At 39.1% G+C, this 16,014-nt stretch overlaps 2 protein-coding genes across 3 annotated transcripts in view; one reads left to right on the forward strand and one right to left on the reverse strand.

Annotated features, from left to right (window-relative positions):
* Positions 1-4,592, forward strand: part of cnksr2a (connector enhancer of kinase suppressor of Ras 2a) — an 88,993-nt gene extending 84,401 nt beyond the window's left edge. The window contains exon 24 of one of the 2 annotated variants that reach the window (XM_087846295.1): positions 678-4,592. In XM_087846295.1, the coding sequence (XP_087702421.1) occupies positions 678-875 (198 nt within the window). In that variant the 3' untranslated portion in view covers positions 876-4,592. The remainder of the gene's footprint in view (positions 1-677) is intronic. The other variant, XM_087846296.1, reaches the window with a different exon arrangement.
* Positions 4,593-9,470: 4,878 nt separating this feature from the next.
* klhl34 (kelch-like family member 34) lies at positions 9,471-12,642 on the reverse strand. The gene has a single exon (XM_006799216.3). It carries the CDS (start codon positions 12,514-12,516, stop codon positions 10,732-10,734), a length of 1,785 nt encoding a protein of 594 aa, XP_006799279.1. The 5' UTR covers positions 12,517-12,642; the 3' UTR covers positions 9,471-10,731.
* Between the last annotated feature and the right edge of the window lie 3,372 nt (positions 12,643-16,014).

Here is a 16,014-nt window from a genome sequence, read left to right on the forward strand (position 1 = left end):
CTAAAGTTGAACAGTATAGTATTGTTTTATTCATAATTCGTACTTTTACTATTGGTAGCTGTGTTTATTTTGATGCTTCTTTTAGTCATAACTCAGAGAAACATCAACGCTTTGACATGCACACATCGTTCCTCTATAAAAGTATATTTTAACAGAATATTTTACGAGTTTTTGTGGTAATCATCATGCAAAAGTTATTACTAATGTGTAATTAAAATGCATTACTGCATCAGTATATATTAACAATAGTGTATTTAGTGCCTTAACATACTGCCCAAGAATATTACATATTAATTTAAATAGGTTGTTAATAAATGTCCTACGAGTGGATTAGTTAATAGTAGATAATGTGCTGAATGATGAACTAGGTGTTTCAAAGGTGTTTCAAAATGCGATACTGAAATTTACTAAATTATATACACTGAATTACTTCAAAAGTAGCCCATGCATTCATTGTGAATACACATGGAAGGTAGTGAATATATTCAGTAGAACAATGACAGATGAAAACGGTTGTTTTTTAAGTGCTCTATGCAAGGTGATCACATGTCAAATCTCCCCAAATCTTAGTGTATCCCCATTAAGTGTGTGTCTTGCTTTCCGTGTGTCTGCGTCTTAAAGAAGAGCGATATTTTGAAAAGTGACCCGCCCCTCCTCTGTTTCTGCATCCCCCATAGGACAGGGAGGGGGAACTAGCGCTGATTGACAGGCTGCTGGCCAAACCCCAGCTGTCGTCGGCAGAGTTCCAGGAGTGGAAGAGAGCCTATCAGGAGCTGTTCACTCAGGAGCCGAACTCGGCCGCCGAATCAGATCCTGGCCCGCCCCTCACCCCGTCGCTCTCTCACACGCACTCCTACATTGAGACGCACGTCTGACGCGAAAAGCAAAAGCAACACACACGCTTAAATTGCTCTCATCAGCTGATTTTGGATTGAGTTGAACAAATTGCAGTTGATGCTTTGAGGCATCAGAGCTGCGATCGGAGAAATCTTAGTGACGAACTGAGTCGAGAAGCGAGAGTAGAGATGCGCTTTGAGCAGCCGCCGTGTGACAAGTGCAACATGACGTGTTTTTGCGGAGACCCTTGTGTCACATCAGTCTTCGAGCTGATTGGCCATGCCACTCCAGATGGCTCAAGGGTGGACACTGACACTGATTCTTGAGTATTATATGTTAGCTTTTGTGCTGCGTACCTGAAATACTCTCCATGGAAAACCATATAAAGAAGGATCTTCATCACCTTCATACAGACTTCTCATCCAGTGGGATTACAGAGTTGTATCTTTCTCCATCTTGCTTATTGTGCCATTTTCATACTGACTGCACAGTGTCTCATAGACGCTCTAATAGCCACATACGTTGTATTCTTTCAAGCCTTATACTTGATGTCTATGATGATATTTACTGTACAGTGAGTGCTACAGTAGACAACAATAAGCAAAGGTCTTTTTTTAAAAACAAAACAAAACACTAGTCTCAGTTTCTATCTAGTTTTAGAGACTTTTGTTTGTGCTGGTTTGGTAGATTCGTGTACTGTGCTGGGCTGGACCTGAAGCATGCACACTCCTCCTGGAATAGGACCCATTTGAAGGAAAAATCCACCCTCAAATGCTTTTCTAGCAATGCATCAGGCATCACATGGTGTAGTTAGGAGCCCATTATCTGCTGTTGCTTTATTATTGAACTTCAGTTCACACTCCAGAAACACAGTATGCCTTTCACAAACTGCCATTTACTGCTTTATAACTCCGCATATGCACATTAAAGCAGTGTGGTTTTTACATTTGGAAAAATAGAACACTACATGCAGTTAAATCTGTTGTACAGACATATACAGGCATAGATAGAGAACAACAGTTATTCTTGTTGCTTTGAGAATAAAAGCTTGCAATGATCAAGGGAGTTTTCAAGTTTCTTTAAAAAATTTTACACAATAGTAAATAAAATAGGGTCTTTTAACGATACTTTTGTTAATTGCAAAACAAAAACAGCTACTAGAAATGTCTAATGTTTCATTTACGTTGTATACATATTGAGCTGCATTTTAATGATATGTAAACAAATACTAGGTGCCATCCACAGAAAGAGGAAAATATAATGTTACATGGCTTTACTTAACATTTCTTGCAATGATGGTAAAACAAAGGTTTTGTCTTGCGTTATAATTATTATTGCACTGAAAATTAGAAACTTGGTCTAACTATAGATGGAGCTCTCTAAATCTGAGAGAGCTTCTTACTGATGAATATTCTTTTTAGCGTTTGCAGATATGGATGTTTATAAATAGTATATTAAAAGAAGTACAGTTCTGTTCCACCTATGTGCAGTTGCCAGCTCCCAATCTAGAACTGGTGTCCTACCTAAAAATGGCACCAGTCAACACAAAATTACTGCACCCATAGTTTGAACCATTGACATCAGTGATTATGGGAAGAACTGATGCAAGAAATTCACCAATGATTGACAGATTCAGCCCACAGGTTCTGTTTGCTATGATTTTCTTTTCATGTAAATAAACCCAACCTTGTCATATCTTCCACACTTTGGGCAAGTCAAATTAGGATTACTCCCTCCATTACCCAGTCAAGTTGCTTCCATGTCTGTCTTAACATTAATTTAACATTTTGGATATATGAAATTTTGTCAGGTTATTGAGAAAAGTGTGTTTCGACCCTTGAGCGCTAAAATCCAATCAGTTTATCCTTCAGTTCAGGTGCCAAAATTGAAGAAATCGCCTCAAAATTTTTAAGAGCTATCAATATTGAAACAATACAGTGAACTGATGGATGAAAGCCATAGAAACATGCTGTCTCCAGCACTAGAGTTTTGGTTTTTCTCATGCAGTGTATTTGTACATAATACCAGATAAAAGCTTTTACTTCAGATGTACCTCTTTGATATTACCTTAAGTGAAACTTTCATCAACACAAAGGGACATTTTTCCATTGGACATGTGGAAATATTTTGCCTTTTGTAGGCCACCTTTGTATTGGCTCAGTCACACTAGAGTAAAGATAGATTAACAACCTCTGTGCAGCTAGGAAAATTTGGTGGGTGCCTGGTAAGTGCTTTGAAGGGGTTTTTTTTGTCAGAGGCTGATTGTAAGTAGTCACGAAACTTGAGCGTGCAATACCCTCGACCATATTATCACAGATCTAATATACTTGCCAACTTCACACCATTCAACGGACTGACTCCATCTTATTGTTATTTTGTTTCCGTCTTTACTCACTAAGGTTGGTTCAAGTACAGAAACCTAATGCAAATGGTTGCAGATTAGTTGCCCATCCCTGAAGCAACCATTTCAAAGACAATAAAATTCCAGTGAAGTTCATTTCACAAGTTTGTGTCACACAGTCTTAATAATTTTGGTGTTGTTACAATGTCCAGCTATTGATTTACCTACTGAGACTGCAGCATAAATAAGAATCTTTATAACTTGCCTCGTTAAATGAAGCATCATCTTGTGGTACAAAATGGTATTACACAAGTATAGCCTAGCCTTGTGTCAAATTTTGTTGATATTTTTTCAGCACAATACTTTTTTTTTTTTTTTTACATTTTTTTAATACATGATGCATCATATACATGAAATTTACAAAAAGTACACTGCAATTCTCTAAGCCATAATATCACTGATATATGAAATTTTATAGATCTACCCAAATCTTATTGTAGATTTTTGAATTTGCACAAATATAAGTTTAAATAAAAGCACATTTCTATCTAGTTTTTAGGCAACTGCTACTTCCAGACATGGACGTTATTTTCATTTGGTTTTCAGTGCCTTATATGGCATCCACACTCCTAGTAATACAGGTGTATGAACTCTGGAAAGTTACTCTGTTTCACCCCAAAAGCCTCCAAAAATATTTAAACCAAAACAAAAAAAGCAAAGAGACGTTTTTAGCACAGAAAGATTTTCTGAACATCGCAGATTTATAGTACTTAAAAGAATGCAAAAGTTTCTAAGGGTGGATTTTTCCTTGGAGACCATTTGGCTCTCTGTATCCTGCATGTCGCATAGAGAATATGAGGCCATATTTGCATAGGATCTGAAATATGAATCTAATAAAAATATATTAGTTTGTTATTTGTAGGCTATGCTGTTGCCAAAAGACTTAATACTCAAAGTCAATGCACAAAACTATGAAAGCAATCATATTTACATATAAACACACACAAATACACACAATAATAAGCACATAGACTGAATGCTCTTTCTCTGCTGCTGCCCGTGGTTGGTTGTAGTAGCATGTCTTTGTTATAGATGAAAACAGTATTCTTTTTCCTGTTTTTGTGTTTGAAATCTTTACATACAGTAGATCTCTATTTATAGAGCGCAAACTAAGTGTCTTGGAAGATAGTCTCTAATTCTAGTTCAGTTTTTTTTTTCTTTTTGGACAGACTGTCGTTGAGTAAAGATTGTTTAATGTTCGATCTATAAATTATGGTTAATTAAAAAAAACAGTATTTATTTATGTAATCATTCTATATGCTCTCTTGAAAGATGAGGATGGATCAATAAAATGTTGGTCATTTCGATGAAAGTGTTTTTTGTGGTCTGTTCTGTGGAAATTAGTCCATATGGATGTCATAAATTCAGCTTTTACAATGCTATATAAGTAAAAGTACCACAAATAAAAAAGTACCAATGAATGTAAAAGTAACAAGGACTTTCTGCAATAAATTTCCCCTTTGACAAATATAATTTATTCTACATATTACACATATTACTAAATAAAACAGCTGATTATTACAGTATAATAAGTTAGTTAAACTCCAGGGATATCAATCTTTCTGGCTTTCCTTTGGTAGCCAGAAGTATCTCAAATCCTCAGACTCATTTTCTGATAGTTTAGTCAGAAACATGCACACGAGCAGCCTGTTGGAGGTCACTTTGTAGGGCTCCTGTTTTTCCTCACACACTGGAGCAGATATTGATGCTGCTGCTGGCTTGATGGCCCTGTCCAGCTCTCATGTAACACCCCATCTCCTGATATCCTCTAAACTGACTCAGGGTTTTGTGTTCTGTGGTTTGGTCGGCTATTTCAGTTTTGCACAGTAGCATGTCACGGTTCCCTCGTGTTTTGCTTCATATCTAGTTCTGTTTCAGTTTGGTTCATATTTCTTTCCTTGAGTTCCTGTGTATTCTTGCCTCCCTTGTTTAGTCGTGTCTCTGTGTTTGTTTATTGTTTGTCTCTCTGTGTCAGTTTTGCCTCAGTGTTGTTTCCTGTTTTATTTTGATGGTCTCCAGTCTCTCGTGCTGTATATTTGGTTCTGCTTCCCTCGTCTTGTCTTCTGTGATTACTTCAAGTTATGCTCCCTCCTATTTCCTCTTCCCTCATTACCTGGTGTGTATTTATTGTCTGAGTCTTCCCTTGTTCTCTGCCTCTAGGCTGTGTGCACCCATGTTCTGTGGTTTCCCCTAGACTCCTATTGTTTTTGTTCCTGGTTCCAGCCCTGCCTTGTTTTTGTATTTGTGCATTTTTGAAAAATCTTCAGCATTAAAGCTGTGTTCATGCACTGTCTCCAGTGTTCTGTATTCTGGGTCCACATCCTACCTGCAACACAATGTTATATGACACTGTCCGTGGCCATAAAGCAAATATTTTTGTGATGGCTTGACGAGCTGGACTATCTGTGTAACCTGAAGACTGCAGTTACCGCTCCAGCGATTAGGACGCTGGCAAAAAGCAAAACTAGAGGAAAATCAGTGAGGCAGGATAAGGAGAGAGCTGGTCTGTGGCCACCACCTGCAAAACCTTTCCCTTTTTTGGCGTTGCCGTGTTGTTGCCTCTCTGTCACTTTCATTTGCTCCAAAAATGTATGCTTCCTAAATGGACAGATTGAGTTCCCTGAAGAGTACCTGACTCACTTTGTGTTATACTGTGATAATCACGTGGTACTTTAATTTCTTTGAGCAGCATATGTGACTGATCAATTTTCAAACAGCATATGTTAGCTTGTTTGATTTTAATTTAAGAAGCTAGGTTCACTGGTCCTCATCCAAATAAATCTGAGAATCTGTGAAATGACTGACAGGAGAAGAAAGAAGGAGCTTTTTTTTCTGTGAAAAACTGTCAGAGATCTAAAGATTTTTACAATGTCAGGACAAGATGTACATTTCAGAATTGTTGGAATCAACTTATTTGTTCTTTCCAAGGGTTTTTTTTTTATTGAATGAAAAACATCACACAACATCTATTTTCTTAGACTCTTATCCGATTCAAGGTCATATGAAGGTTGGAGTCCCCACAGCCTATCCTCTTTATTCACAACGGGTTGCCACAGTGGATAGATCTACATGTTTTGATTTGGCACACATCTATGCTGGATGCCTTCCTGATGCAAGATTAAAGAGACTTATGTCTAAATCTCAACAAAAAAATCTTTCTATAAATTAAATGGTAGCTGCTGCAAATAGAAGCTCTGACATGTTGGGAAAATAAAAATACTTCAGTAAATACTTGGTTTCTTTATGCCATTTAGGAATTTAAATCTCTGTAGCTATCTACATAGATTTATCTAATCTATGTATCTAATTTATCTAATCGATTTATCTAAAGTACCTACCAAATAAATGTGGCTAAAATTGCTTATATTTAGCTTAGCTACACAGTATGTGGTGCACTATTAGGCTGCATTAACTTGATTAAGAAGATAAATAACAACCAGGTGCTGCTGATCAGATCTAATTAATTAATCGTCAGCAACTGTAAAAAGTTCAATAAAAGCTGATGTTCTGGCAGCTTGCTGGTCTGGAGCCACCAGGAGTGGCTGTCCAACTAAATTTACCCTTTTTTTTTTCTTTTGAAATGTAAAGTTGCACCTGAACAAACCACACGGGACTAATGATTTGGACTTGTTTTACAGCCACAGGACCTGGGCAGTCACTGAGTCGGTCATGAGCTCCTCTTTGCACCAAAGTATGCTAGAGTCAAACGTGAGGCTATCTGTCCAACAGCTAAAGGCTGAAATTGGGTAATGCAGCAAGACAGTATTTTCAAACACAGCAACAAATCTACTGAAGAAGAAAAGAATCAAGGTGTCGCAATGGCCCAGTCAAAGTCCAGACATCCACCTGATGCTGTGGTGGGAAATGAATGGCAGCAAATGTCAGTGAACTCAATGAAGTTTGGCTCATTCTCAAAAACAATTGTAGATCTAAGTTTGTACACAACTAGATTCAAAGCATTGCTGCTAAAGGTCATTTTGACATAACTTTATGCATTATTAGTATTAAATCCGTAAATAATTATCTAGCTAATTATCCAAAAAAGGTGAGAAAAAAGCATTAAAGGAAAAAAAAGCTGAGTCTCAGCTGTGACAGTGAGAACTTTCCTGATGTAATATTGTCATAATCACACATTAGACCATGGTAGCTTGAAATTAACATTTCATGTTTCCACTTTTATTCTTTTTTTCAGACATTCATTTAACTCAGATGGTGTTCTAAATAAGTAATATTTTTGTAGATAGCACAGTGTGCATTCAGACTTAAATGGAAACAGATACAAGCACAAAATGCATCAGTAATGATCTCCAGCAGTTACCAAGCTATTACCCAGAAACGCGGATGTTTCTTTCTAATGCTTTTCTACTCTGCAGCTTCATCCTTCTTTGTCCATTTGACTGTCAGAGCAGATGAAGTGGAACAAGAAAACAAAAAGAGTCTCACGCAACATCTTTGTTTTGCTGCTCTTTCTATATCTATCAAATAGAAAACTTCAATTATTCATAGATAAGCTGCAATGCTGCACACTTTACAATTTCTATCTGCAAATTCTGCAAGATATTCTCCTTAGTTTTGCTGTTGTTGTTATTTCAGCACTGTCACCCTCACCTTCGTCACCTTATCGGCTGGTTTTTGTTGTTTTTTTACTTCTCTATTTCATCCTGCAGCTTGGCCTCATCCTGAAAACTCATCTGTTTGAGTGTTACCTTCTTCACACTGAATCTGTTTACCTCCTCTGCTTGTTCCCAAAAATCCCATTTATCACACAGCTTAGCCCTTGACACTCTTGTGACACTCTTTGGAATATTTGGTGACCCTTTCCTTTTACATATTTACGTACTGTAATTAACTTTCAGTGAACTAAAAGTAATCTGAATCAATCTGGCATATGCTCATAAGAGCTGCAAGGAAAATGCCACAGTGCTCAGCCTGTATAGTTTATATGTGAGATGTTTAGTTAAAAATGCTAATCTTTTCTTCATACTGAGTTAGTTAGAATAATTTTATGATTATCTCTAGAGCAAGGAGGTTGGGTTATAGCAAAGAACATAAACAGCATAAAACATAGATAGTAGTCACTTTCCCGTTTTCCACTGCTTAGTGAAAGCCCATTTTGAAGCCTCGAGCCATGTTTGCTCGTTCGCTAACAATTTCACAAGTCATTAGCCAATGAGCATACCCTGATTTATTCTCCTTTTTGATTGTTAGAATGACCTGAATTTTTGAGGTTGAGTTAAAGTAAAATGATAAGCCAGGTGATAGATGTTGGGTGTGATGTACTTTTTAGTTAACAGAAGATTAAAACTTAACTAAGATTAACTGCTTTTAACTTTTAAACACCATTTTCATATTCATATTCATTCACTCAGAGAGCCACTGTAGAAGGCAAACAGAGCTCTGGTTTGAGAAGTTTAACATAGCCAAGTTCAACAGAGCCAAGGTTTCTTAGTTTTAGCTCACATAAAAGGGCCATTTGATTAATCATTTGACTGCACACAATTGACCAGCTATTCCAATCAGAGACAATATGATAAGGATCTATAAAGAACATAGATTATATACAGTAAAACACAACATTGCTGCTGCTGTAAATAAGATTAGTGAGTCTAACGCTACAGAAATTGTTGATTATATGATTTGATCACCACAAGTGGCCAGTAATATATTGGTGTTACTGCTCAGTTTGCCCTCGGTGTTGCTGTTTGTTTCTAAACTGACAGACACATACTAGAGCTCTGAAACTTTACACTTCATACACTTAAATATTAGAGGTTACTGTGCTCATCGCCAACTGTGTCCCTTGATACTCCTGGTCATAAATAGCTTACACATGTAACTGATCAGTTTTCTTATCTATGGTGCAATGTTTAATGTTAAATAAAGACTTGACAGCACGATTAGAACCAAACCTAATAAATAAATAAATTAAAATAAAATAAATTTGTAAAAAAAAAAAAAAAAAAGAAAAACAGTCACTTTGGTTGTCCAGACGCTTTTCTTTGCAAGCTCCTTTGACTACAATGACCTGGATGACTGAGAACCTTCACAGACAGTCACTTTGGTTAATAAAAAAACCCTCTAAACATCAGATTTTTTTTAAAGGTTATGTTAAAGTTTCTGTTAAACTAATATAAGCTTAGTTTTACTGGCACTAGCTTCATATTTAACACAAACACATAAATGCATGCACGTGTGGGCGCAGGCGCACACGCACACAGATATTTATTGGTCTTCTCATATATCTTTCTGCAAAATCTACAAGTGTTGAACTAAGCAGCAGTAAACAATTTATCATAAAAGCTGGGATAGGGACATCAGCTAGCATTGCTATGGCTAACCAGCATTAGCCTTTCGTTTGTCAAAATAGGGGTTTATGAAGATTATACACCCCCTTGCCACTTTTTCAAGTGTTCAAATGTTATGTTATTGCAATACCTAATCAGTCAATTATAGCATCATGGACCTGAACCCAACAGATATGCAGCAATTGTATGATGCTATCATGTCAATATAGACCAAAATCTCTGAGGAATGTTTCCAACACCTTGTTGAATCTATGCCATGAAGAATAACGTTATGAAGGCAAAAGGGATCCAAACCCAGTATTAGAAAGGTGTTTCTAAAAAGTCTTTGGTAAGTGTATATGTTCAGAAATTACAAATGATTCTTACGAAAAAGTAGTTGCTAGGTTTCTTAAAGAATGAAACCAGAGAAAAGCCTTTATCCACATATTACACAAAATATTTAAAACCTTTAGGATTTCTATTAAGGAAAAATATATGAGCTTTGTTTGGGATTTTTTTCCCCTCTAGATCAGAAACATTTGGATTATCTTGAAGAAGGTTAGCCTAGCCTAACATAAATACTGGAAACATAAAAAAACAGCTAGCTTAAAATGAAAAAATGAAACCTTAGGCTACATCTTTAATTAATGGAGACATAAAAGTGTTAAAAATTATATACTGTGTTTGGCTGTGTGCCTTATGCTAAGCTAACCAAACTGCTTTGTTGATGTACACCTCCATGTGTTTATCAGTGGTATGAATGGTATCGTTTCATTTTACTATTCAAAAGAAATGCAAATAAGTGTAGACAACATGCCTAAGGCTAGCTGTATCAAACTAGTTGTTTGATATTTTTCCCTAGACCAGAAAGACCAGAAATACTATTCAAAAATAAAAGTATTACAACTGAGGAAGGGGATGAGGGCTGCGTGGTAGTAAACATATCATGTCCCCCAACCTAGTTTCCAGCACAGGCCCCAAGGACTATTGCTCAACTATGAGCAATATCCTTATTTCTGTGTTTTAGTACCCAAAACCTAGAGTTTGAACAGCCTGGGCAAAATGGGGGTAAAATATACTACATTGTGGTTGATTTTAAAGCATCTACTCAGCATTTTGATACCATATTACACCCACTCAAAGTGAAATTCTCACTTTAGGAACTGGCTCTCAGCACTTGTAAAATACGTTTCTCACTTTTTGTGCTCTTTAGTCTGGCAGAGGCAGCAGCGTACACTCAGTCCCAGTGAGAGGTCTGGGAAGCTGGCAGATCTCTCTCCAGCAATCTTTCTTTGTATCATACTCCAGCACACTCTTCGCAACCACTTCCTGCCCGTTACTCCACCTTCTCCCTCCGAAAACCAGCAGATTCCCAGATGACATGGATACCATGCCGTAGTTGAAGGAGCCAGTGAGAAGCGGCTTGAGTCGCATCCAGTGATCTGACCGTGGATGGTATCGTTCGATATCACAGAAGGGTTCGTACATCCCCAGCAGTGCATAGATATAGCCATGAGCAGTTGCCAAGCGATGACTGAACCTGGCGATGGACATGGATGCCCTCTTTTCCCAGACTCTGCCTTTAAGATCCCAGAAGAAGACCTCTCTGCTGCTCTCCCTGCTTTCATCCTGAGTGTAACTATAGTTACCCGGAACACCACCTGACACATAGATGCTGTTGTCAAGCACAGCAGAGGCGTGGCCATAAAGTGTCTGAGGCATTGGTGGCCCTTTCCTCCATGCTGCTGTGGCCATATCATAAAACTCCACAGAAGCTACAGAGGCATGTGTGTTGGTGTCTGGTCGTGTGTGTCGTCCGCCCAAAGCATAAATAACATCCTCCACCACGCAGCAAGTGAACTGTGCCCTCCTGTCCAGCATGGACTCCACCTGCTCCCAGCAACTAAAGCGAGGATCGTACCGCCACACCTGATTGGATGTTGCTACAGTAACAGGCCTTTTCTCATCTTCATCTCCCTCTTTCACTTCATCTCCTCCAATCACAAAGAGGAAACCTCCCACTGAGCACACGCAGGGATTTCTCAGTCTCAGCGGGAGAACACAAGTCAAAGATGAAAAACTCCTCCTCTTTGGATCGAACGCCATCACCTGCTTTTCTGGCCAATCAGTGCTGGACCCGCCACCCACAAGAAGCACGCAATTGGGTGATGCTCTAAGCGTTGTCTGCCGGCTCTGCCTGATGGGCTGAGTTGAACCGAGCCTGTGGTACTCGGATGCTCGTGTCAGCTGGCTCCTTATTAAAGGTGTGGCCATGGCTCTGTGGGCATGGCTAATATTTGTGAGGTCAGACGGGGGGACCAATCCAAAGCGCAAACGACTCAACAAAAGATTTGATTTCAGGAGTGGGAGGGGCCCATTATCATCCAGCCAATCCAGAACCAGCTTTATGAGCTCCACCTCCTTAACACTAGGTATCTCATCAGCATCTAGAACCACCAACAGTGATTCGATATTCAATGTCAGGAGATTGTCCCTGCTTTCTTGTATCAAGCTTCCCATCTCCATGGCAATGGTTTGATTGGCAGCCTCAAGTGCATTTGAGAGGGCGTGGCGCTCAGCCAGGTTAGCATAGTCACAGCAGTTCTTGGCATTTAAACCATCAGTCATGTAACGCTCGCATATTGCCACAGCTGTTTCCACCTGCAAGTACCTGCCTGTTTCCAGGACAACAGGAAGTGTGGAGGGTGAGATGCTGAGCCAACCTGAATACAGGAAGTCCAGAATGGCATCTAAGCCCTCTGGTGTTAGCGCAGGGAGGCTAATGGAGCCTGCTAATCTCTCTGCAGTAGTCTCTCCAAAAAGGGCCCAAAAATAGTCACTGGAGCTGGCTAGAAGGGCGCGATGACAGGGAAAAGATATGCCGCCAGTCTGTAAGACAACATCACACATCTTCCTCTGTGAGCGAAGGCGCTGGAAGCCAGAGAGAAGTCCGGTTCTGTGGGAAGAACTGTAGAGGACAGAGTAGCTATCCATCCAAAAGACGGCAGACAAGAGAGTGGAAATGATAGAAGGAAGGTAAGGAAACTTTTGAAAAAAGTGAAAGCAAGTTAAAGGAAAAGATTTGTCAGGAAGGAGCCAGGAAGCAGCGGTGAAGAAACATTAAATACAGCAAGCACAGGAAAAGCTGAAGAGTGAAGTCAAAAAAAGAGGTTGCTGACAAGCCGGCACCAAAAAAGTGTAAAAAGAATTGGATATTAGTCGGAGAGCAAGAACAGGAAATGAGAGGCGCAGGAAAGAGTGTGTCTCCTTCGGCAAGCTTTCTCCATCTGTGTGTTTGTCCTTCTCTGCCTTCACCAGCGAGCATGTGACACCATGATGCGGAGGTTAATAATGGCCCCCTGCAAACACAGACAATGCTACAGCCCGCCCCCTTTTTGGCACTTTAACATGAACCATCCCAAAGCCCTCATGTCTCTTGCCCTGATACCCCGGCTCTATTGGTTTTGAGTTTGTCTGCTGCCCTTTTCTCCGTTTCCAAGAGGGAGTATCACCCGTGAATCATACACACCAACCAACCAGCGAGCATGGAGATGCATGGATAAACACCCTGACCTCACACCCAAAGAGACCGAGAGGGAGCCTGGCAGGGTTTTAGTGTCTATCCCAGTGGATGAACTCATTGGTAAATACAGCTGCTACAGTCTGGGACCAAGATTCCAGGGCATGCCACCAATCTGCACTCTCATGGCGACAGGAATAGTAGCACAGACACAACTCGGCAGATGCGGCGCGAGGTAGATATCAAACCTGCGGAAGTTTTGCCAGGCTGTCAAAGATTTGTCAAGTGTCACAAGTACTTCATGGCTTTTGGTATTAGAGTTATCCGTGCCCTTTTGGGAGGCATTTAACCTTTTTATGACCTGCAGTCTGTCAACATCACACAGATGGATGTCATGATATTATTTTTATGCAGGGATAGGAGGCGATGGTGGGCGTAAAGAATAGAGAGATGATGAAGCATCAGGCTACAAGTTAACTAATGTGTTTACTGTCATCTCATTAATGCCGAGCTACTCTGCGGTGCCACTCTTTGTCTAATACACAAACAAATGCACATCAGTATGCAAACAGCACGTTATTGAACACTTTACAAGCTCTTGCAGGGCACGTTTTGCTCTGAGTTATGATTGCCGTCTCTGAATAGATGCTGGCTCACGCTCTGAGGTGAGTGTGTATTTGTGCGCGTTGGTGTGTTTGTTTTATGGAAGGATTACATCAGTTCAAAATTCAGCACACAGGCTACTCACAAAGAGAAAAAAAACAGACTCACACCTTTTTTTCCTTTTTTTTTGAAGCTACAAAGTGTTTTTAATCTTTCCCACATAGTGTCAGATTCTCCCATATGGTGGTTAAATCTACACCACTGTTTCTGAATATTCCACCGTGACCTGATGGAAGCTAAACTTAGCTACAGCTGCTGTGTGTGTGTGTATTTATCTGTCTTCAAGAGGGCACAGTGATGTTAGGATGGATATGTGGTGTAATGCAGTGGTATGTGGCCCATTCAAACTGTAGGATTTGAAGGTTTAGGTCATGATTAAAGTGAGTCTGTGCATTGTCGTGCTCCTGAGTTCTACCTTAAACCCCCTAAAAATTCCTATTACATATGCACATAATTCAAAAATAATTACAGCTGGAGATACCAGAGTTCACCCCCCACCCCCCCACCCCCCACCCCCCTTCAGGCGCTGCAAGTAATATGAAAACAACACTCCAGGCTACATTTTCCATCACAGTAAACGGGAAGTTTTAATTTGGTTTTGTCAGAGTTTCAGGTTGAGTTGACTATTTCTTTTTAAAATCAGTGTCACACTCTGTTTACTGCCAATCTCCTGACACCCACATGAAAAGACCAGAAGTCTCAGCCAGGATATAATCCATTTTAAATATGTCATCCTGAAAACTACTGTCATGTCCTGTCGCCGTGCTTAGGCAGTCTTTGTTAGCGAATATACACAGGCTGTCAACTCCACCAGGAAGATGATATTTTCTTCTAAAGGACAAAGTCACAAGACTAATGTCAAGTGCTAAGGTGACACACGCACATGGACAAGGCAAATCAGCAGTTACAAAGTGAACATACAAAAGGAAATTTTCAAAATAGGATAACAAAGGTCATCAGGATTACGAGGTTATTAATGGTTAACCAATAAAAACCAGCAAGTCAATAAAAATATTTCTTTTTTTCTGGAACTGTGGTTCTCTGTGCTCTGTGCTTCTTTTGGGGTCCCCCTTTCTGTGATTGGTTCCCTTCGGTCTCGCGCTTCCTTCATTCTCGCCAACCCTTGTGGTCACTGTTGTCCTGGAATCTCCTGTAAAGGAAACAAAACACCTTTCCCTGCTACGCCTCCATAACCTATTATGTTCATCAATTGTTCTCTTAATTCTTCAAACTTGGTTCAACCTATCATGTTTGGGACTCTCTAATCAAAAGGATTAGCCTAATTATTATTTATGTGTGTAAGCGTGTTTTTGCATTTACCCCTCAGTACTCTAAGCCATTCCTACAACATATCAGTTCAGACAGTCACGCTGAACGAAGCTTTTGACCTCCACATGACTGAGTAGCAACTCCTATGAGCACGATTGCAATGTGTTTATAAACATCATTTATATATATATATATATATATAATCTTCAATGTTATTCATTTGGGTAAGCGCCACTTTTGACACCCTTTTAAGAAGCTCTCTTCTTCTCTTATCTGATCACAAACATCCTGTACAAAAAAAACTCTTATTTTGCAAGTGCAAAGTTTCCAAGCAAACTGTCTTAACTTCCTGTTATCTGTCTCTGCAAGCATTTTGTTTTTACATTGACCTTTTACTACACTCTGTCACCTTTCACTTATTCTACTAAAAAAAAAATCAAAGAGAAAACAAAACAAGCATTTTCAATCAATTAAGTTTAAGCATAAAAGCAATTACTTATGAATAAGTTTTATCATAGCTAAATTGTCAAACACCCAGAAAGTCCTAACATGATCATAAAGCCCCTTATTTCAACTTAAACCCCAAATCCCTCCTTCCTGACACACTTTAGGTGTCACTAGCAAACACGCTAAAATGATATGGCGGTTTTTCTATGCACTTATAACACCTCATAAAAGTGTCATAATTTTTTTATTTCATCACAGTAACATTAAATTTATACCCATAAAACTTTAGTTGTGTATGATACATGGTTGCACCTCACCATTTTAACAGTAACATTACATTTATACTCTCAAAATCTGTATTAGGACATGACATATTGGCCTAAACCCACTCAGCAATGGGCTAAAATTACCCTTTTTTTTTCATTTATCCAGCTGTAGGTCTTTAGAAATCTAATTTCTTATTACACAGTCGGTTAACATTACAAACAATACTGTAGCGTCAGCATCTATCAGTAATATTAAGACACTTGCACTCCTGTTGTCTTTTGCTATAACAGATGGAGGCATAAGTGATAAACCGAGTTTGGACAGGA

The sequence above is a fragment of the Neolamprologus brichardi genome, chromosome 9, assembly GCF_056152115.1.
Source record: "Neolamprologus brichardi isolate AB-2024 chromosome 9, ASM5615211v1, whole genome shotgun sequence".
In the NCBI taxonomy this organism is placed as follows: Eukaryota; Metazoa; Chordata; class Actinopteri; order Cichliformes; family Cichlidae; genus Neolamprologus; species Neolamprologus brichardi.

Excerpts from the sequence above, each read along its gene's own strand:
- klhl34 (XM_006799216.3), bottom strand. The coding sequence starts at position 12,516 with ATGGATAGCTACTCTGTCCTCTACAGTTCTTCCCACAGAACCGGACTT.